The 24,580-nt window shown below is 40.6% G+C and overlaps 1 protein-coding gene across 2 annotated transcripts in view; it reads left to right on the forward strand.

Annotated features, from left to right (window-relative positions):
- The first annotated feature begins 7,157 nt into the window (after positions 1-7,157).
- The window catches only part of LOC148029539 (histone-lysine N-methyltransferase ASHR1-like), a 128,485-nt gene continuing 111,062 nt past the window's right edge, over positions 7,158-24,580 (forward strand). The window contains exon 1 of one of the 2 annotated variants that reach the window (XM_087688395.1): positions 7,158-7,445. In XM_087688395.1, coding sequence (XP_087544521.1) covers positions 7,334-7,445 — 112 coding nt within the window. In that variant the 5' untranslated portion in view covers positions 7,158-7,333. The remainder of the gene's footprint in view (positions 7,446-24,580) is intronic. The other variant, XM_087688396.1, reaches the window with a different exon arrangement.

The following is a 24,580-nucleotide window of genomic DNA, read 5'->3' on the forward strand; positions in this document are numbered from 1 at the left end:
AACATAATAAACTCTCTGTACCTTAATGATGTAGTTGGAGGGAAGATCTACTTGAATGGTACCATAGCCTTTAGCTTACTGGATGATGTTGTCTCCCATAGCTACACTGAGTGGAGAAGATATCTCCTTGAAATTCACCAATCGTTCTTTTTGGAAGGTCATATAATGAGTAGCTCCAAAGTCTAGGAACCAAGTGTATTTTTGAGTCTTGATGAGGTACCCAAACACTTATAACTAGGGTGATGATGGTGTCTAATTGATGTGTCATAGTTTCCATTGCTAACAAAGTGAGTTTGTCCTCTCGAGTGATTTTTGTTAAATCTTTCTCTTTGTCAATAATCTTTTTCTATATGACCTTGTCTTTTATAAACATTGCATATGAGATGGTAGTGAGAATTTCTAGAAGTGGATGTAGATTGAGATGACTTATAAAAATTGGGTTTGTGATGAGGATTGCCAAGGATTCCTTTGAAGTTAGATTGAGGAGAGATCTTAGGCTTTGATTGAAAGTTGTGAACTCTTTTGTGAAGATAATTTGTATTATACATAGTTATAGTTGGAGCTTTGGTCTCTTAAGTAGAGGAAGTGGAAAGAGTATCCCTCATAACGTATTATTGCTTGATTCTATTGATGATAGGATGAAGCTTGAGTTTATCAGTGGAGGTTTGAGTTGTGATAAATGCTCTCCAGGATAGAGGCAAGGAGAGAAGAAACATAGCTTGTAGCTCCTCTTTAGAAATGTTTAAACCAAATGTTATGATCTCATCTAACAAGGACTACCACTACTCTAAGAACTTAGTGGCAAATTGATCTTCATGCATAGTAGTAGTCATGGCTAACTTTTTGAACATGGTCATTTGATATACGATATGTGTGTGTTCATAGCTATTGTTGAGGAAATCCCAAACACATTTTGTAGTGGATTTTGTTATTACTAGTTGCACTTATTGATCTCCACAATGGATCAAAATCTCTATCCTTGTAGCTGCATCTCTTTCCATCCAAGATTCTTTGTCCGGTCCTTCTTGTTCAGGGTATTCTTCTTTGCCATTGATGATGTTCTAGAGATTAGATTGAGATAGGTAGAGTTCCATTCCCAACTTCCAAACTTGATAGTTTTTACTATTGTTGAGTTTGTCGATCTTGATTTGGTGATTGTAAGAATCACGTTGACGAGAGCCATTGGAGTAATGAGAATAAAATGAGATTGTGATTTTGGAAATAGGAGAAAAGATTGATAGTCTAGACAACTAGAACCAATGCTTTGATACTGTGTAATGAAAATGATAGACTAGAGGATAAGATAACACTATGCACAATGTATAGAAAGAGAGAGTATGAAAAGTAGAGTGAATTGTAGTTATTTGTTTCATTACTGATAGTTGTATATATACATGGTACATTAATTGAGGTAGGTGAGCTCCTATTCTAAATATTTGAGATATTTACAATGAGGATCATTATGGGATCCTTTTGTTGACATGTTGCATATCTTTATCTCGTTACAACAAATATCTTATCCTACAATAGTTTATCCTAACATTACTTTGGCAACCAATGCAAGTATTATACGAAGGGTATTCATCTTGACTTCTAGTGAGAAGATCTCATCAAAGTCGATTTTCTTCTTTGCTTTAATTCCTTGGTCACCAAGCTTGCCTTGCACTTAGGTAATGCATCAAAGGGAGATATCTTCAAGTTGTAGATTCACTTTACCCGTTGGCCAATGAACTAACTCCCAAGTAGCATTTTTCACCAAATTGTCCATCTAAGATTGCATATCTCTTTTCCACTTATGATTATCATCCCTAATCCTAATATTAACATAACAAGAAGGCTCACTGCAATCCCGTAACTGTGGCATAGTTTAGAGATTGAATGTATATATCTAGTAGTCTAGAAACCCTTGTAGACCATTGTTAAACTAACTCCATTCTATAAAACATGAGGCTATCCACTTACATGTGGCACTCCCATGTCAACATTATTTGGCTATCTAAGCCCTTCATCATGTGAAATAGGTCATACAAACTACTCAAGATGGTTGTCTATCTTCTTAGAATATTATTCTATAGATATTAGCTATTTTAATGAGCTGGCTATGTATCTTATCCTCATTAAAAATGACATTATGGTCATGTACTATCTTCTTAGACTCGAGATCCCATGATTGATAGCCCATTTCTCTTGAATCTCCATATCCCAAAAAGATACGCTTCTCTGTCTTAGGATTAACCTTACTTTGCTTGTCCCTAGTTACATGTATAAATGCTTCACAACCAAAGACACATAAGTGATCATAACCAAGCCTCTTTCTAGATCATAAATCATTTGGAACTCTTCCACCCAATTACTAGGAGAACTATTGATCAAGTGTATTGCTATCTTTATAGCTTCAACCCAAAACCCCTTAGTAAGACTGATGTTGAAGAGCATACTACGAACCCTTTCTTGAATGGTCCTATTTATCTTCTTAGCCACACCATTTTGAGCTGGATTTTCAAGAGCTCTCATCTCTCTTTTGATACCATGGCTTGCACAAAAGTTCATAAAGGCATGAGAAATGTATTCACCACCATTATTAGTTCTTAATTTAAGTTTTTTACCTGAATAATTAATGGTAAATGATAAGAACTTTTGACATGCATGGGAGCACACCAAGCTTCTTATGAAGAGGATAATCCCAAACCTTCTTAGTGGCATTATCCATAAAAGTGACAAAATATGAAGCTCCACCCAATGAGTCCAAGTTCAAACAAATCATTATGAACCAAGTTCGAACACTTTGATATTCTAATGACATGACTTCTCTTATGGGACAATTTAGTTTGTTTGCCAAAAAGACAATGCTTACAAAAACCAAGATCAAAGAAGTTCAAACATAGAAGATAATTCAAACTGCACAAAGATTTTATTCTAGTCATTGACATGTGCCCCAAAAAGTGATGCCATAAGGAAATTGATGATTGTTCAGTGACAACTACAACATGATCTTTAACTCCGAAGACATATAAATGATACAAAATGCCAAATTTAAGCCCTTTGTTAACAACAAGAGACCCTTTGTAAATTTTCCATATATGATATCCAAAGATCGCCTTGTAACCACAATCATCAAGCTTGCTTATACTAATTAGACTTCTAGTAAAGTTTGGAACATGACCTTCATTTCGTAAGACAAAGTAAGATCAATTAGGCAATGATAAATATACATCCCTAATACTAACAATACTGCATTCATAGTTATTACCAAGGCAAATGCATCCTTCTTTCCCAATGTGATAAGTAGTGAATCACTCTGTGTGTGGAGTGATGTGGAATTATGTTGAAGAATCCAAAATCTAATTCTTTGACATGCCATTGTCCATGATAACTAAAAATGTATCACCAAAAGATAATAGATATAATATATCTCTATCATCACTACTACACACATTAGTCTCCTCTATCTTTGTCTTTTCTTTCTCTTCCTTTTTACTATCATCTTCATTTTGATATTTGCCATTTTGCTTGTTCTTTCATTTGTAGCAATCCTTCTTTATATATCCCTTCTTATTGTAAAAGAAGCATTCCATATCCTTCTTATTGTGAGACTTAGTCCTTGACTTACCTCTCTCATAAGAGTTCCCTCTTGCATTTGACCTTTCTCTCACAATAAGTACACTAGAGCTTTTTGAACATGTATTGCTATTTCTATTCACCTCTTGAATGAGCAAATTGCTCTCAACATTAGTCTCATAAGACCACTTATAGGTGTGGAGTTACTAATGGCTAACTTGAAAGTGTTCCAACTCTCAAGAAAGATGACTAATAAGAACATAGCCTTAATTGAATCATGAAAGGTGATCTTATAAGATGTCAATTGGCTAAAAATAGTATTGAACTTATTGAGATGGTTGGATATAGAAGCCCCCATCCTCGATGCCAAGATCAATCAGTTTTTTCAACTAATAGACATGCAAAGTTGCACTTTCTTTCTTATATAGGTCACCAAGCTTTTTCCATATACAAATGTACATTTCATGTCTTTTACATTAAAATATACAAACACTGAGAGTACCTTTCTTATATAGATCACCAAGCTTTTTCCATATACAAATGTACCCTTCGTGTCTTTTACATTAAAAAATACAAAGTCTAAGAGTATCAACACGATAGTGAAACATGCCAACTCATCTATTTATTCCCATACATAAATACCCATATTCTCAAGCTTAATACCCCTACATTTAATTGGTTTTACCTACTTCTCTTGAACGATTTACTCTTTCTAGTAAGAAAAAATAGTACCATCCAAATTTTCAATATTTAATAAGGCATTTTCAAAAATGGATGAAAAAGCCATAATAGTTGCAACATGTCATGCACACTCGAATGTCCAAAGTATGTTCAATCACAAGTCAAAAAGAGACTAATCAACTACAATTTAAGTGCTACACAAAGCCAAAAAATAGTAAAAATGGCATCAAGAGCTCAAAATTGAGACAAATGCATGACAAGCAACCAAGATACGATCAATTGCAAGACCAAAAACTACAAAACAAAGTGCTCACTACTACAATGATAAAAGCAATACCAAAATAATTTGATAACTCTTAATGTATAACAATCTTTTTACATTTTTTTTTGTGGAATTCCCCATATATAAATCTCAAGCAAACTAACCTCCAAAGCACATGTATCTTATTTCTATAATGTAAAACCAGTTTTAACTTAATCAATTTTAATCCTAAGGTTACAAGAGAGGATTTTTGTGATAAAATAAATGCCATGTAGCTTCCAAAACATGAAAAGCATGGAAAAATGGTATTAGTAACCCAAATCAATAAAATGCATGAACACAAGTGGTTTTAATTATAAATAGCTTTTTAAAGCATTTGGGTAAGTAACACAACTCATACACATCACTACCTCAACAAACCATCAAGTCTATCTCTTCTCTTTTCTCTAAAACTAAAGTAGACCTTATACTTAGAGGCCCTACTTAAACCCCCTATTTAAGCCTTTTGTTTTTGACAAGCAAAGCCTCTCCTTAAACACACATGTGCTTGTATATAACAAAGATATGTACCAAAACCTCTTCTCAAACATCGAAACCAAGCTATTTTACTTCAATTCCAACCACTAATGGTTGCCCAAATGTAACCAAATTGGGTTATGGAAGCCCCTAAATCAAGCCTCACTGGCTCCTCAAGCTGAGACACCTATTTGACTTAGATATAGAGCTTAGTGATAAGATTAGTCCCTCTATTAAGATACCTATAGCAAGCACAAAATGTCATAGTAGAAGCTCGATAACGAAAATAGTATCTATATCAATATATGTTTAGCAAGTATAAAATGCCATAGAAGAAGCTTAAATCCTCAATCTTGGCAAAGAAGCTTCATTCATTAGACTTCTCCCTCCAAACACAAGCTTCCTCAAATGCCGCTTTGGTACTAGTGGAGAGGAAAGTAGCAATGGATGCGACATAGAAGCTATAGAGTCCATAAGCTATGTAGTGTAAGACAGTTGAGAGAGAATAGTACACAACAGAGTTAGTGGGTACAATGAAATGGTACCATTATTTTTTATTATCTTCACTCCAATATGACTATATAGTGTGTATTGATACAAGGGATACCTGCTTGGCTATTGGCCATTCGCCTTTACCCCAACACACACACACACACACACACACACACACACACACACACACACACACACACACACACACACTCTCTCTCTCTCTCTCTCTCTCTCTCTCTCTCTCTCTCTCTCTCTCTCTCTCTCTCTCTCTCTCTCTCTCTCTCTCTCTCTCTCTCTCTCTCTCTCTCTCAACCCCTTCAACAAACCCTACTCTCTAATGTAGTAGATTTGTTCCAAATATGCCAATGAATCTACAATGTATGCTCTTAAACTCAACCCAACTTCGCCCTAGGGCATCTCCCCACAATTGTTGTCATCAATAATGACATTTTATAAGATAAGGTTGCACCAAATGCACTCAAGAATGATTAGGGTTCTTAGATGAAAACCCTAATTTGTATAGCAACAAGTCAATCCTAAACTTGTCCTTGCATCCATAATGCAGGCTAATATAAATCACTCTAGCTTTTTCCTAATACATTTGCTACATGTTGCTCTCACTAATAGTGACCTTTTTTGTAGCAAAACTATCATACATGTATTCTAATAGGTTCATTCATGCATTACGATATTGTCCATGGCATGATTGGTGATTCTATGCTTAGGAAGCACTACATGCATGTGCAAACACTACTATATAATGATATTCAATGCTAATTTTTGCATAGAAATCCATGAATTACCAATTCAATACAAAGCCTAATCAGCCCTGATCAAGAAAAGCCTACTTAGCACTAATTAGTATATATATATATATATATATATATATATATATATATATATATATATATATATATATGAGAGAGAGAGAGAGAGAGAGAGAGAGAGAGAGAGAGAGAGAGAGAGAGAGAGAGAGAGAGAGAGAGAGAGAGAGAGAGAATCTCAACCCTAGATTGATCCAAGACAATGAAATCTCAACCCTAGATTGATCCAAGACAATGAAAGCACATGTTGATCCTCCAAATATATGCACTACGATAGTTCAACAATCATGGTGTCAATTCAACCTCTCCCATCATCAAAATTGAGCACCTCATCTACAAAATGTAGAAAACTAGTCATGGCTTCTCCCAAGCTTACTGGCTTGAATGAGAGAGGCAGAGTAAAGTGGCAAATTTGAATTTCCCAAAAGCCATTCAAATTAGCCATGTTTTCTTTCTTTAATTAGAAAGTAATAGGCCTACCCACTGTTCCACAAAAGGATGCCCAAATTTAATATTTAAGTGGACTTGCCCAAAGTTGGCTTGATTTAATTGTTTGAGATGGCCTACCAAACTTGGGTGGAAACTTTTTCTTTACATGCATTAGGTCACGGATATGGCAATTTTTGGGAGCTCTAAACATATTGGAGCACCCTAAAGGCAATGATATGTTTGTGAGGGGGATAGGAATGGAGTCTACATGCTCCAATATTGAAGGGTACTCTCTCTCTACTTACAAATGTAAGTTAACACGGTCACTAGCTCCATCCATGCACTATATAGACAGACTTAAAAAATAAATGGTGATAGAGTTACTTTTACAGACTCACCTGCTCGCATAGACTTTTACGCGCGTCCCCGCTGTAATTTTTTCTTATAGGCTTGGTTTGCGCTTTGTACCAAGACAAAGGCCTGTGGCATCGGCCTTTGGCAAGACAGGGCAGGGCATACTTGGAAGTGTGATCACTGCGAAGAGGGAGACAGAGAGAGAGAGAGAGAGGAGATGGAAGAGGTCGAGTCTTCAGTCGGAACAGCCCTCGCAGCTCGCGGGCTGAGGTTAGGTACTTCGCCAGGCAAAGGACGGGGCCTCTTTGCAGCCAGAAGCTTCTCGCGAGGCACGCCTTCAACCCTTCTTGCTGTGTACTGTCTATGGTTCGGACAGAAGAAAACTAGACCGTAGAGTTTTAGAGGCCATTTTATTATCATCCAATGCATTATTGACGTTCCCATGCGATGCAAATTGCTTCGCACAAGCAATCAGAAAATGCATGACCATATACTGATGAATCCATAGTTTTCATAGCTGAACATGATTAGCCTCGCATATCCACTATGTAATACCACTAGTCCTTTATGATTCTGCACGACTAAGCAGTCACGCGGATGATTGATATCATGCTGCACCGGCTAACTAATACGAAATAGTCTATGCTATTGCACACATGTTTGTGACAACTGCTGTGGGATGAAGGAAAGGGACCTAATTCTCTTCATCTTTCACAACAGAATACCATGCTGAATACTTTGACCGCCACCTTCTTGATCATCATCAAATCATATATCAGCCCTTGATCTTCTTATCGTACTTGTGAAATGTAGCCTTTTATTCGTCAAACACAACATTACTACTTAGAACAAGCTTTTAGTTCCAAGGGTTATTTAATATGTACAGTTTTTCCTCAAGTGCATACCCAATCCAATAATCATGCACTTTTCAGACTCAAAATCTAGCTTTGTTCTCATGCTGTTTGGTATATGAACATATGCAAAACTTTCATTCAAATACATGTAAGTGAGATACATTTTGCTTCATACACAAAAATGCTTTTAGAAGGAGTCATACCTTCCAGGGCTTTGGTTTGAGGCCTATTAAGAAAATACATGGCTGTTTGGACAGCTTCAGCCCAAAATCCAGTATTCAAATACTTAGCTTTTAATATGCTAGGAGCACTCACGCAAAGTGTCATGTTCCTTCTTTTGCAATATCATTTTGTAGGGGATTGTATGATGTTGTAAGTTCATGTTACCAACAAAACTCATCAAATGCCCTAGAGTTGTAATTTTCTTCCTGTTTCGGTTCTTAAAGCTTTAACTTTTACACACGTTTGTTGTTCAAGTTTGTCCTTGTAAAACACATCATCCTATTTCTACAACTCACAAATACAAGAGAATCTAAAGGCTAAAACAAAACTCTTATACTAACAACAATTATAGAGATTTGTATAGGGTATGGCTTTGAGAGCTCCAGACATTTGCTATCCAACACACTCTCAAACTTTGTACACGCGAAGCACATCCTTGCGTGATCTAGGAAAGTGCACTTGCATAGTCACAAGCTCTTTTGCTCACACTTCTCAAACGTCTTACTCATGCTTGCACCATCCTATACTTGTGATCTTGTTGTTGGTTTCCTTGAAGAAGAGGATGATTAGCTAGAGACCATGGTCCATGCTAGACAACTAGGCACAGTCCATGACCTCCATGATCAATTGATTGAAAATCACGAGTGGCTTCAAATAATTACAACATTGGTCTAACAATTAAAACCCACTTTTTAACTAGTAAAACAACCATTAAGGCCTGTTTAAATGTACAATACTTTGGCAAATTATGTAGTCAAGGTCCATGAACTTTTTGGCCAAGGTTCAGGCTCATTTTTTTGCGAAAAAGTGTCTCTTTGTTAGAAGAAAATGCTACCACATCATAGGTGTACCACATTCTCCCCCACTAGAATTGTAATTCTTCTCAATCACATTGCACCTGTTTGAATCCATGGATGTGCAACCAGCCTCTTTGAAGACTTCCATAATGATCTAGTGCATGGAAATTGGTACTTGTCTCATTGTTGCTTTCTCTTTCGAAGTGTCCTTGTTACTTAGTACCTATCATAGCTACCATAAATATCCACCATGACCACATTAGAGAATTCCATCCATGTCACATCAACAACTAGATTTTGCAAGGAATCGTTTGAAAAACCAATTGGAAATTGCCCAATTGGCAAATCTTGTTTGCAGCCTTCCGGGGTCTACTCTAAATAGATGACTACAATTGTGGATGAGAGATCCCATCTCCAAGGCACATATGTGGTCTTCTTGTTGACACTTTGCATTGTTGGCACAACCAAATCCTAGTTGTTTCATCCACTAGGGCTAAACACAATCTTTGAAGAGCTTTCATCAACCACATATATACTTGTAGGGATTCAAATGTCAGAGTGTAGCGAATGTGGAAGTGTATGGACAAGACTGAAAGACAATGAACATGAGAGAAGGTGGAGAGAGAAAAGAGATAGAAGAATATATAAATTTGTAGTCAATGAATGCTGAAATGAAGAATGCAGGTATACGAATGGGCTGTTGAAGTATCTCCTTGAGCTGATCTCTCTCACCACCTGAAATCAACAAGTGAGGTGGGCAGGCTGATTGCTGGCTATAAATACAATTAAAAAATAGACATCAAATGATGAGGGAGGCCAGCCAAAACTGGCTGACCAGCAGCTAGATTTGGCTGATTGGCTGCAATAAATGCCAAAAAATAGCGATCAGCTGCCATACTACCACGTGGCACTACTACCCGCCTCAATATTGTCCAATCTGCCCGATAAAAGGAGCTTGCTCTTGGTGACTACTTAAAATGCCCCAAAGAAAGAAACTGACAGGAAATTTGTAATTGTGCTTGAGACAGCTGATTGTATCAATCGTAGCTTGATGTTCAGGGGATGACTAAATCTCTAACACCCCCCTCTTAGATCTTGGATGCAAAATAAGGTTGCGGATTTGGAGTGTTGTCATAGAATAACTTGAGGAAGTGCCTTCATAAACAAATCTACCAAATTGTCCTTTGTCTTGTAGTATACCACATGAATAGTCTCATCCAAGCTCTTCTTTTGAATGAAATGATATTGGATCTCAATCTGCTTTGACCTATCATGAAATAGAGGGCTTTGTTGTACCAAAGCAATGCAACTCTCATTGTCGCAATGAAGTGTTGAAGGACCTGTTTGTGGGCAGCCAAGCTCTCTTAGTAACTCCCAAAGCCATATTGTCTCACATGTGGTAGAAGATACTGCTCTATACTCCGCCTTTGTAGAAGAAAGGGCAACTGCGGGCTGCTTCTTGCTACTCCACGAGATAACATCTGCATCCAAAGTAAAGCTATGCCTTGTCATTGACCTACATTGGTCAATATCTTTGACCCAATCTAAATCCGTCCAGCCTAAAAGAACCAAAGCCGAATCTCTAGTATCTGTTGGATAATGAATCACCTTGGGTTCACTCATGAACCGTGCAAGCCTACAGGAAAGCACAATTGAGTCCGAGTGTTAAGTATTAGAAGTGGATGAAGCAATGAAAGTATAAACAAGTGCTGAAATAAACCATTGAACACAAGATAGAAGGGAAAGAAAGAGAGAATACTGCAAAGGAGAGAACTCAGAAGAATGCTTGGAAAAATGAATCCACATACCAAAGACGAGATAGTTGCATACAACATTGAGTCACTGGCTGTGTGGGCACTGGCTCCTCTCTTCACCAAGGTATGCATTGGATCCACAAGTAATGAATGACTGAATGTGGAGGAGGAGCCAAAGTAAATAGGCCAAAAAGAATGCAAATAATGCATTAGGTCATTCAACAACATTAAATGCCTGAATATGCATCATACATGCCACAATAAAATGCCTAAAATGACTAGTAATACTAGGCATGACGGAGACTTACTCATGAGCTAACAATAGTGCTCTATGTCTCTATGTTCGTGATCAATATCTCACAGTAGCATACAAGACCATTCTACCAAAATGCCTCTGAACATATGTGACCATGGATTCCCCACCTTTGGCCAAGATTGCCAAAGTGTCTCCTCATGTGAACTCAGACTAGGAGCCAATCGTGCTCTTTGCCAAATACTAGCCCATCATGAATCTAGATGTCAATCTCGGCTCTAGGATTTGAACTTACCAGACTTTAGTTGATGCATCAGGGAGGTCCCTCTTTGGACCCCGTGTACCTATACACATGTATAGATGAAGCATCACTACCCCATCCCACTACCCTCTCTCTCTCCCTCTTTGGCACTAGAGAGTCTCGAGGGATGACTCTATTACCTGTGTTAGAAAGCAACGGAGAAAGGAGCTACCAAGCTCTTTTCTCGATCTAAAGGAGCAGATCCCTTTTGCACCTTGGACTTATCCTTGGCTGGAGGATTAGAGTCGTAGTATGAGTAAGAGAATGACTCGTCGGGGAGTTCGTATCCCACTTTTTCTTCTTCTTCAGTGAGATTGCTAACTCCTTGTAGTCCCTTTGCAAGTGGCCCTTCTTCTTTTTCTTCTTCCGTGAGGCTACTAACTCCTTGTAGTCCCTTTGCAAGTGGCCCTTTTTATCGCAGTGGTAACATTGGGCCTTGGACTTATTGTCGCCCCTCTTTGAAGCTGCAAGAGCCTCATCAGAACCCCCATAATGAGACGGAAGCCTCCCTTGTAGATTCTACAATGCCTCATGCTCAAGTAGCATTGATGACATATGTGTGAAGCTCACAAGGGTAGATGACGTCTGCACCCTCAAAGCATTCGTCACTCCATCAAACTCCAAGAGGAGCCTATAGAGTACCATTCCCACGAGACGTACTTTTGGAAGTGTAGATTGCATGTGTTGAAGCCGGTCCTCTACTCGTGTAACACGGAGCAAAATTGAATGGTGTTCTTAGGCTCAAGCTTCATTTGTTGAAGTTGTCCATAAAGGGTCAGTGCACGCATGGTGGAGGGTGCCTCGTACAACAGGTAAAGCTTTGACCATACTTTTAGAGATGTCTTGTAGGAAGTAATTGTCGGTAGAACTTCTTTAGAAATACATCGAAGAAGAGTAGAATAGGCCCACGTGTCATCCATATCCCATGTAAGCATAGCTTCCTCATGGTTGTCCTAATCAAAATCTTCAAGAATGGGAAAAGGATGCCGAGTACATCGAATAGCTTCACAAACAATGTACCATAACCTCTTTTGCACAAACTAGGGATTCATGAAAGCACTCCATGTTAGATAGTTAGGCCCATGCAACTTATCATTAGTGGAATTGCACGGAGGAGCCATATGGAGAGGATAAGAAGAGAAGATAAGAGAAGTGAAGGTAGGGAGAGAGAGAGGGTGTACAGCCAACCAATCAGCAAGGACTGCTAATAATAGAGTTCACATGCAGTATTCACAAGCTGATCACACAGAATTGACCCTTGAAAAGGGAAAATAACCAACAAACACTATTAGAAGGTAGCAGATGCTGTCACCCAGCTTGCAAAGGCTTTAAATGCAGTAAATGCAGCAGCTGAACATCAAAACGCAGGTTAATCAGCAATAAAATAATGTGGAAAATCAAAATGCAGTCTATATAAGCTGGAAACAGGGCGATGGACAGCAGACAGTAGTCGCCAGGCTGTAGACAGTGTGCAGCAAGCAGGAAAAGGCAATGATCAGCAGGGGTAGACTTGTAATCAGTAGAAAAACAGCAATAGGAGTAGAGATCCCAAAATCTAATACCATGTTAGTCGCGGATGCAGGAATGGAAGCATAAACAAGTGCTGAAATAAACTGCTGAACACAAGACAGAAGAGAAAGAAAGGGAGAACACTGCAAAGAAGAGAACTTAGAAGAATGCTCGGGAAATGGAATCCATATACCAAACATGAGACAATTGTGTACAACAGTGAGTCATTGGCTGTGTGGGCATTGGCACCAGGTCCTCTCTCCACCAAGGTATGTCCAATCTTCTTCTGCATTGCCCACATCAGCAAGCAAAGTGTCCACTATTGCGTAGGTGTATCCCCTATAAGCATGCTATCCTAACTCATTGGGATATGGCTCCAAGGAAGTAGCATAGTTTGCATTCAATGAAAATTGGTCATAGAACGAATCATGGTTATCAATTGGATGCTGATTTTTTTTAAAAAAAGTCATCATATAGATAACCACTAGCATACTGCTCATAAGAACCATGCTGCTAAGTAAATGTATCCTCATAAATGTGATCATTAATATGATGCTCATAGTAGCTATGTTGTTATCTAGATTTACAAGTGTGTTGCCCACATTCTTGACAAGGTTCATAGCATGCATGTTGCCCAAAACCATAACCATCATGAACATAATCATGATGTTGCCGCCCAAAATCAAATGACGAGTGTGCATACCCCTAGCATAATGCTGCCCATGTCCATGAGCATGATCGTATGCATGTTGTTGTTCGTAGCAATGATGTTCTACCCATAATCATAGTGATGTTATCCATAATGTCCATCATAAGAAGAATGTTGCTCATAGTATTGTTGATCACGAGGTTGATGTCCATGCCATGCATATGCTTCATAATCGTCATGGTAAGCATGTTGCATGTTTGCATGGTATACTTGTTGTTCCTGCATAGCTACTCCAAATACATGGAAAGATGGTGGCATTTTCCTCACCCTAGTGTAGTTTTTAAAGGGCATGCCATTGAGAGCTTTACAAATGACTGATTGTGCAAATTTAATTATGATCCAATTGGATATTTTCTATGATCAAGCATATGGTTTCATTTGACAACCTTACGAAAATCTTGCAGTAAATCAGTCCCAAATATGTTGATAAATCCTTCGTGCATGCTTTTCAATTCAGCCCAACTCTACCCTACTACATCTGCCCATAATTGCTCTCATCGACTATGTCTTTTCATGTGGCAAAGTTGTCCCAAACTTGAGTCAAAAGGATTTGCAAGTGATGAATGATTGAATGTGGAGGTCCTCCAAGAGCGCCATAGGCCATCCTGTAGCTACCACTCCTTAGGGACTCCCTCAATCCTTGAATCTCCGAGTGTAATACATGCCCAAGGAGGAGGAGGCAATACGTCCCTCTCGGCTTAGCCTTTGCCAAAGCCTCTGGAATGTCCATCGGTGCCGGTGAACTATGTGAATCTAGCAGTGAAGCAATCTTCTCCTCCATTGAGAGTGGAGCCTCAATAGGCCGAGGCTTCAAAGGCACTGGAGCAAGTGCCCAATTGTCACTTGAATCTCCAATGACAGGATGCTCAACACTCTCCTTTGTAGCTGGAAACTCCATGAACCAAACATGTCAACTCATATATATCTCTCATGAAACATGACCATAAAATCTGTATCCTTGGGACGAGCTATAACCCACGAACACCTATCTCTTGGAAGCTAGTTTAAACTTATCTCGCTTTTTCTTCTGGATGTGAACATTGTTGGGGGTAAAGGCGCCTCCGCCGTGCCGCCCCGTGTATTACTACAGTGACAGTACCCGCCACTGCACACTGCAGGTGGCGGGCGCCCGTCACGTCACTTTATTCTTTATTCTTTTAGTGACAGTTTGAATAAAGGAAGGCCCGGTCACACATTGTGACTGTTGGAGTTCCCATTTCTTGTCTCTCTCTTTCTTGCTCTTGCTCTCCCGCCATAGCTCGCGTGCAAGCTTCGATCCTTCTCACCTTTCAACTGGTATCAGAGCTTGGCATTCTCTTGCTCGAGCTCGACTCGGTGCTTCCCGACCTTCGCATCGACTCGCTTCACGCATTGGGTCTTCATCCCGGCAGCCATAGCCGACCTCTTGAGCTCCCGACTCTCCCCGGCTTCCCGAGCTCCATCCCGGCCTTCTTGAGCTTCATCAGGGCCTTGCCCTTGAGGTATTGCTTCAGCATTTGCAGGCATTTGAGTGTATTCTCAGTTTGAAACAGGGCAGGAACAAAGGGCAGCCACTCTTCTTGAGCTCCATAGCTCATATCTTCCCTCCCCTTTGCATTGGGCCTTTATAGCTTGGTATGTGCCTACCTTGGGCCATCATTGAGCCCCCCCACACTCAACATTCAGCCACGTGATTGGCAGCAGCACTCCAGGCCTCAACACGCTGAATATGGCGCCCATTTTCAGACTTTGACCTCCACGTTTTACAGCTGAATGCTTTGTTGCTCATGGAGCACTCATCATTGGCCTATTTGGAGGGCATTTGAGCCATTTTTGGATGTCATTTTGATGCTTTGGCTTGACATTGAGGTTGGGAGCTGATCATTCTCAGTTTTGAAACTGTCATTCACTGCATAACAGTGCTGGAAACAGGGCAGCACCCCTAACACTGACATTTGTTGCTTATGCCTCATTCCATTGGAGCTATTTGATGCCCGTATGCGGTCTACTTCCTACCCGGATGTATTGGGGATGTATGCATTTGGTTTAACCATGATTTTGGCTTGAATTCGGGGCTGAAATCTACTGTTTAGAACAGTAAATACATGCTGGAATAACAGTGGGCTGAAGGTACTTTACATGCTTTGGCACTTACCTACCGATACCGGATGTATGCTTTGAGCTTTGGCATGATGTCTCTGACATTTGGGGACGACTTGGAGCGATTTTGGCTTGAATACGGGGCTGAAATCTACTGTTTAGAACAGTAAATACATGCTGGAATAACAGTGGGTTGAAGGCACTTTACATGCTTTGGCACTTACCTACCGATACCAGATGTATGCTTTGAGCTTTGGCATGATGTCTCTGACATTTGGGGACGACTTGGAGCATATGTATGAGATTATGGGATGCTTTTGAGCTTCGCATTAGCTCCGTCTTCACTGGCATTTGGACCAACTTAGCATGCTCGTGGACCGCCTATGCCTCATGTCTCTGCTTGACAATTAGGCTTTTGCATTACATGCTTTGGTTTGTGACATATGCTATTTGGTTCGTGTATGCCATACCGACATTTGGAGCTTGGATTTGGATGTATTTGAGCATTCCCGGCTTACTTGATCACTGATCTTGGTTGCTATTTGGATGTCATTGAGTTGACCGAGAGCTTATTTGAGCTTATGTATTGCTTCATGGTTAATACGACCGGTGCTTCATGTATGTCATGCTCTCTTGGATGCGCTTGATGCATTGACGGGGTCACTTATCACTGGTGCTTTCTCTTGGGTTGTTTGAGCTTCTGAGCTCGCTTTGTACGCCTTTTGTGCCAGTGGGAGCATTTTACATGCTTGCTTGACCTTTGACAGTTGCATGCTATTGGAGCACTTACATGTATTTGGAGCAGTTTATGTCTTGAGCAGCTACATACGCATTGAGACTTTGGGATCATACTCCGATCTTTATGGATATGCATTGATGTACTCTTGGTTCACAGGATGCTTATGAGCTGAGTCTCATATTTGGATCTCTCTTTGAGCAGACACCTATTTGTGTCAGGTTTTGGCAGTTACAGGAACACTTTGCCTAGAGTGTCTGGGGGTGTGCCTTTCACTGGCAGATGTTATTTTGACATGCTTCGGTGTTGAGCTCATGTTCTTTTCACTGTCATTGGCCTTGCTTATGTCCGTTTCATGCCGGCTTTGGACCTAGCATTGTTTGCTTGACATTGGATCCTATTTTGGGACAATTTGCTCTCTAGACTGCATACCTGCAATTTATTACAGCAAGCAGTTATTGGTGGACTGAGGTGTATTTTTCATGCTGAAATATCCTGATTTGGTGTACCGCACCTAGTACTAAGTGGGCAGTAACTTTTGGCACACTTTGCTCGCCCTTTGGACCCCGTTTTGGTCATTTTTGGGCAGTTTCTGCAGTAAAACAGCAAGCAGTTTTGGACTGTTTGGGCATTTCCAGCCTGCATAATGGCGTCATCTTCGCATGATAGTGCCATCTTTAACATTACAAAGTTGGATGGTACCAACTAATCTTAATTGGAAGAGTCAAATATGGCAGGTTTTGGTACAGAAATCTCAGATTAAGCCACTTCGGTTGAGTGGGGAGCAGCCTGAAACTATGGACATTGACGATTGGCTTGAACTTGATGAGCTATGCAAGTCCACGATTGTATTGGCTCTCACTGAACAGGTACATTATAATGTATTTGAGGAAGCACAGAGTGCATGGGATCTATGGAATAAGATCAAGAATCCTTATGATAAGAAAAGTCCGGCGAGTCAGATGTACTGGTTGAAGCAGCTTATGGATCTGCGAATGAAGGATAATGCAACTATGTTTGCTCACTTGAGCTAGTTCCATGCTATACTGAAGAACCTAACTTCGCAGGATATCACCTTTGGAGAGGAAGTAACTCCTCTTTTCTTGCTTGGGACTCTGAATGAGTCATGGGATGTATTCCGCACTGCTCTTTGTGCCTCTAGTGCTACTCTAAAATTGGCAGATGTTGAGAGTGCTCTTCTTCAGGAAGAGGTGAATCGCAAAAACTTGGATGCCTCTCGTGGTAGTCATGCTTTGACAGTTAGAGGCAGGAATGACAGGTATGACCGTGGTAATGGCCGAGGCCGTGACTCGCAGAAGGGTCGGTCTAAATCTCGTGGCAAGTCGCGTAGTAAGTCGCGTGGGCGCAATGCAAATGTCACTTGTCATCATTGTGGGAAAAAGGGCCATATTAGACCACAGTGTCATGAGTTGCGCACTGAGAAGCGCAAGGAGAAGGGGAAAGATAAAGTGTAGGAGAAGTCCTCTGATCGCAGCATTGTACCTGCGAAGTCTAGTGTCAAGATTGAGGAAATTAATGTCACGCAGACTGAGGAGTCCGATGGTGGTGATGAGTTTATACTTGCAGCTAGTTCTTCTGATGCTTCACACTTGACTGAGACATCTAGTATGTATGCACAGTGCTGGTTATTGGATTCAGGAGCATCCTTCCATGTGACGCCTTAGCGTGAGTGGTTCCACTCTTACCGCACTATATCTGGTTCAGTCAGACTTGGAGACGACAGGTCTCTTGACATTGTGGGCATGGGTGATATTCAGTTGCAGTTTTCCACTGGCAGTTCATTTTTGCTTAGGGATGTACGTCATGTACCTGCGCTTACGCGCAGTCTTATGTCTGCAGGACAGTTGGATGATGCAGGGTTTCATGTTTGTTTTGGGGATTCTGCCTGGAAGATTACCAAAGGCAGACTTGTGCTTGCTAGAGGCGCCAAGGCTGGCAGTCTCTATCCTCTTGTTGTATCTGGGTCTTCTGTAGACCATGTTTTGGCAGTGGGCTCTATCCCACATGTATCACTTTGGCATGCCCGTTTGGGGCATATGTCTTTGAAAGGAATGAAAATGTTATCTGGTTTGCAGTATCTTCCGCCTTTGGACTATGCACGTTTTGACTCGTGTGATCATTGTCTTTATGGTAAGCAGAATAGGTCTACGCATAAGAAATCGGGTAGGCCATGCATGAGTGAGCCCTTGGGATTGGTGCATTCCGATGTTTGTGGGCCTATGCCTTGCATGTCTATGGGTGGCGCGAAGTACTTCGTTACCTTCATTGATGATTTTTCCAGGAAAGTGTGGGCTTATTCCATAAAGCAAAAGTCCGATGTCTTGGCAGTCTTTCAGCGTTGGCTTGCTCTTGTTGAGAACCACACTGGGTATAGGCTGAAATGCCTTAGGACTGACAATGTTGGAGAATATGTCTCACGTGCTTTTGAGCAGTTTTGTGATGACAGGGGTATTAAGCGTCAGTTGACCGCCCCTTACACCCCACCCCAGAATGGTTTGGCTGAGCGCATGAACAGGACTATTCAGGATCGTGTGCGCTCTATGCTTAGCCATGCAGGCCTACCCCAGAGTTTTTGGGCTGAGGCAGTTAGTACGGCAGTGCATGTCATATAACCGATCGCCTTCCAGTGGACTGGATTTCCAGGTTGCAGAGGACGGTCACACATTGTGACTGTTGGAGTTCCCATTTCTTGTCTCTCTCTTTCTTGCTCTTGCTCTCCCACCATAGCTCGCGTGCAAGCTTCGATCCTTTTCACCTTTCAAACATAAGTATCAAACCCAAACACCTTGAAATAAGAGACATCCGTCTTTTGACCAAAGTAAGTCTCAAAAGGTGTCATACCAACTACGACCGATGTAGGGGGTTGATTAAGGATGTGGAAAGTAGTGGCCATTGCTTCAGGCCATAGACATTGAGATGTTTGTTGATGCTCCATCATAGTCCGTGCCATCTCAATCACACTACAATTCTTCCATTCCACTATGCCATACTCGTGAGGGGTATTCGTGTTGGCAAACTCTTGGTGTATGCCACGATTTGCACAAAACCAAGTTAGCTCACAGGAGACAAACTCCCCTTCCTTGTTGAAACATAGGGTCTTTTTCTACTAGACCTGTTCTCCTCAAAAGTCACTTGATCCTTAAAGTGTGAGAATGCTTCTAACTTTAGCTCCAAAATATATGCCTACATCAAAATTATGATCAACAGTTAGCATAAAGTACAAACTCCTCTTAAGGGACTCCGTCCTCATCGGTCCAGACTCCACATAAGTTTGTCGAAACAAGCTCCAAGGGTTCCTTAGCTCGTCGTGAAGCCTTGCTGGGAATAGCATCTTTATCTTGCTTGCCAAGAATGTAAGATATACATGGTGGATGGCTCATCCCAATCTTAGGTAATCTACGCACAAGTTGATTAGGAGTTGTCTTTTGAAGGTATTCAGAGTTGAGGTGGCCAAACCAAGCATGCCATAGCTCAGTTTGAGTTTGAGAGGAAAGAAGAAAAGAAGAAAAGACAAATGAAGACCACATCTTGCAGACTCCATTCTCCTCATGACCTGCACAAGGAACTTGTTGAGATGCCCCATCAAAAACTTCAAATTCGATTTTCAAATTGAGAGCACAAATCTTGCTCACAGAAAGAAGATGATACCCTAAATCCGGCACATAGACCACCTTTGTTGTGTGGGCACCACCTTGCCCATCTCGAATTAGTTGCATATCACCATTGCCTTTGATTGGGACTGAAGAGTTGTTACCAATGAGAATTTGGCCATGCATGAGACACATATGATCAATACCATTTGAAGGAGTCGTGGTGGGAAGTGCCATTATCCACAATCTACTCAGGAGATTGTGGGGCCATGATTGTTGCATTGGTGGTTGGCAGAGGAACATCCTCTATCACCTCCAAATGAAGGAAGGTAGCTGATGAAGGAGTAGCCACCTCTCCTGAGTGGTAGGTTTATCTCATCCTTTTGGCCAACATTTTGTTGCAAAGTTGCTAGCAGACAATACCTTCATGATCTTGCATTCAGAGAAGGCCAATCTTCACAAGGCATTGGATGTTTGAACACTATTTGGGTGTGCTTTTGGTATCCATATTAATTCTGCAAAATCATCCCTTCTTAGTTGCATTGGATTTGACATCTAGTCCTTGGGATGGTAGGGGGTGGTGGTGCCCCGTGGCAATGTTGTTAGACACTTGGGATATCCTTTGAGTGTTGATGCTCAGTCAAAACACTAAACCAGGGTAAGCATAGGCATGGAAGGCATAAAACCTTGGGATTGTTAACATTTGCAAGATTAGATGTACTTTTCTCGATTTTTAGGATCAGATGTTTGTAGAAGAGGGTGGCATGAGACAACTACTTGTGTGTTTGAGTTAGATGGCAACAGGCGATGGACTCATCATGAATGTGCATAGGCAGTGCAAGGCATTGGTAGAGGGGCTTGTCTTGCATGACATACAAGGATCTTACTTATCTTAGTGGGAGGTATGTAGATATGGTAGGGTTTTGTATAGAGAAGACACTTAAGAGTGTACGAACACAACTAAAAACACAGTGAACTTAGACAAGAATGCAAGGGTAAGAACAAGAAAGTAATGAATGAATGAATGAATGAAGAGAATGTAATACAAATGTATGGAGCTCAAAGAGTGGGGACTATCCAAGAGTTATCGCCTCATGGGAGCAGATTGACAGAGAGTTCTAGAGAGTGTCCAGTGTCATTATGTGATAACAAATCCCGAGTACAACAAAACCACCAATGAAGATGTCAAAGTAGTAGACTGGAGTTAGGATGATGAAAAGCTGCAATCGGGGCCAATTGATGCACTAGATGATGTGGTGGAAAAGCTGGTAGTCAAAATGTAGGCTTGATGGACATGAATTGTGAATGGTGACTATTGTCGTTGATGATGTCGATACTAGCCAGTAGCTTGAATCTGAAAATGTAGCCTTTGAGGAAGGGAGATGGCTTGCAACAGTAGTGAGATGATGATGATGATGATGGAGGTGATGATGAAACACAACAGCTGGCAATGAAAGCACATGCATCAAAGAGGGTAACTACTACAATAGATGATGTTGATGTTGGCCAGCAGTCCGAGACGAGATTTAAAAAATGATAACAATTTCGGATATGAGTTTATCTGACTATGCATTATTTCTCATGCTTGACACATGGCCTATGCAATTGCTAACATCTTGTTTTTTTTCTTTGTTATTCATAAATTGGTGACGTGCATATGTGGTGACTTAGCAATATTTTCCTTTCTTTAATCATTAAAAATAATTGCTATCAAAGATGCATCCTATTTATGGGTAATTCTTATGGTTTTTGATTAAAGTATTTGACAAACATATTTATGAAATCTAGTTAAATATCTACTATTTCGTTGTTAGTGAGGTGGCTAATGCTTATATTTCTGGCTATTTTAAAATCTTGGAATTCACCTATTAAAGGTGCAGATATTATTCTCTAATTTTCCTTGAATATTTAAGTGTAAAATACTTGATTTTTGGCATTAGAATTGATACTGTCATTGGCCATGATTTCCCTTGCGCTAAGTGTCACTGAAGACGAGGACTCGCCATGTTGGAAGGTCCTGCCTTGTTAGACATACTGACCTTTTTGCAAGGGGGCCTGATGGATGGAGAAAAAGAAAGTGAGTAGGATGAGGCAAGGGTTTACAGCTTGGGGAAGTGCTTTGCCGAGAAAAAGCTTGGTCTTCACCTTCTCTCTATCGGACATTGTCTTGCTATCACTTGGGTCTCATACCATTTACTGACAATCGACCTTCCTTTTTATAATTGAGGAGAGGGAGGGGGTGGGGATTTTGCTTACGTCATGGGATGTTTAACGTGTTAGCATGTGGCAAGAGGAGGAGAAAAGATCTAAGTGTTTTAAATTTAAGAATCCATGTGTTAGAATTTCTTAATTGCAATTATCCACCTGTCATGGGGGGGGGGGGTGTGCAGTCATTTGACCCCCTATAATTGGGGGGGGGGGGGGGGGGTTTCGTTATTAGATGAACGGGAGGGGAGGAGATTGATGATGGTGGTGGTGAATGAGTATTTTTCCATTTAACTCACGTACAAGGGGGATATGAAAAACAAAGTAACTTGATTCTCATTTGACTTTGGAGGGTCAATATTGGCAAATCAGCAAGTAGGTTAAGATGCATTGGGCATGGGTGTGGTTCCTTGCATAAGAGTGCTAAACATGGATTTGGGTAAAATGTATTGTGCAGGAATGTGCTACTTGGCACATGAACATTGAAAGAATTAGTTTGAGAATAAGGTGAGGAGTACAAAAGTGGAATGCTCAATGACATAGTACTAATAAGCTGAACAGAATACTTGGCGCATAGGTTAGAGGGATGTGTATTTGTAATGCTTAGCTTTTACATTATTAAGTTGTGTACATGTGAGATGCACATGTGAAGTGCAAGTCAGTTATGTCATAGTGATGGCGCATCCTAAGTATGTAGTGGGTGACATTGGTAAAAGTTGTATTAGGTTATGTTGGTGCTTGTGTGTGCATGGTGTCAAGGACCTTTAAAATGTTGTGTGGTGACATTAGGACTAGGCATTGATTGATAAATTAATACTAATCTGAGGCCAAGCAATGTTGGGAACAACTTAAAGTCCCAAAGGGGTTAGCACATTGAATGTGGATGGCATGATTAATGGGCAGGTTCAAATGGATAACTACTTAGTTATTAAAAGTTTAATTCTGAAAAGTAATTAATTAATGTTGAAAATTGCTTTTCAAAGGTTGCCAAAACTTGCCCATGCAAGCTAAGTGAAGGCTGTTTGGGGCTCGCTAAGTGTGAAGGCTGCCATCAAAGGTTGAGGGAGGAAGGAGTTGTTGGATTAGCTCTAAGAGAGGTGACAATGATTGCACAACACCATAGGATAGGGGCAGCAAGTTTCATTCTCCGCCTTAGTGAGAAGCGGTGATAGAAGAGGAGGGCTCACTAGTTAGAAACAATTAAAAGTAATCCTTTTAACAAAATACTTATTTGAATACAACTTATGTAGCAACGACCATGTAACCAACCCTTCTTGGGCTTAATTCTAGTCCTCTTCAAAGTAACACGTATCTAAAATTGGATCTTCCAATGTCCTCAGATGTTGGGTTCATTGAGATTTTGTTTCCATCATATGATCAACATGAGAACGTTCAAAGCCATCCTAGTTCTCAAGCACCATAGAAGCAAACCAACCTCCACAATGGACATTTCACTACTCAACAATCTGTTAGCTTTCAGGGATGCAGATAGGGAGCAACACAGAGTGAAGCAACATGCTTCCTCTCTCCATTCTTCTTATTATTCATTCCACACACACATACAACCTAAGGTCATAAAGACCATTCACACCAGAAGTAGAACCGACTTATTTAATGTACCTAACTGATTTAGCCAGACTAGCTGTGTCCAGCTCATGTCGGTCAAACACACATGTAAGAGCTTGATATTCTAACACTCCCCCTCAAGCTCAAGACAGCATATGTACTCCAAGCAGTTGTCTAAAACCACAGAACTTATCTTTACCCAAGGACTTGGTAAAGATATCCGCTACTTGTTCATCTGTCTTTACATGCATAAGATCAACTCGTCCTGCAAGAACCATCTCTCTGATGAAATGGTAGTGTACCTCTGTGTTTCGTCCTGGCATGATAGACTGGATTCATAGCCAGGAGTACACTACTCAGATTATCACATAGTAACTTCATTGGAGCATCTACCTGTATGCCCAAATCAGCCATAAGCTTGAGCAGCCATGAAATCTCGCATGCTGCCAATGCAGCACCCCTGTACTCTGCCTCAGTACTCGACAAAGCAACCGTAGACTGCTTCTTGCTGCTCCAGCTAATCATGCCGCTACCAAATCCAAATGCATATCCACTTGTAGATCTATGATCATATGAGCAACCTGCCCAATCTGCATCCGTGTATCCAGTCAATATCAAGGGCTTATCTCTAACATAGAACAGCCCATACTCTATAGTGGACTTAACATATCTCATAATGCGTCTAACTGCATCCAAGTGCGGCTTTCTAGGCTTCTGCATAAACTGGCTTATGAGCCCTACAACATAGCTCAAGTCAGGCCTAGTGATGGTCAAGTAAATCAAGCTGCCAACCATCTGCCTGTACATAGTCACATCCTCTACTTCAGCCCCAGTGTTCATGTCTAGCTTAACATTCTGATCAAGAGGT

Source organism: Lygodium microphyllum, chromosome 11 (assembly GCF_053477565.2).
Source record: "Lygodium microphyllum isolate KBCC chromosome 11, Lygodium_microphyllum_v1.1.10, whole genome shotgun sequence".
In the NCBI taxonomy this organism is placed as follows: domain Eukaryota; kingdom Viridiplantae; phylum Streptophyta; class Polypodiopsida; order Schizaeales; family Lygodiaceae; genus Lygodium; species Lygodium microphyllum.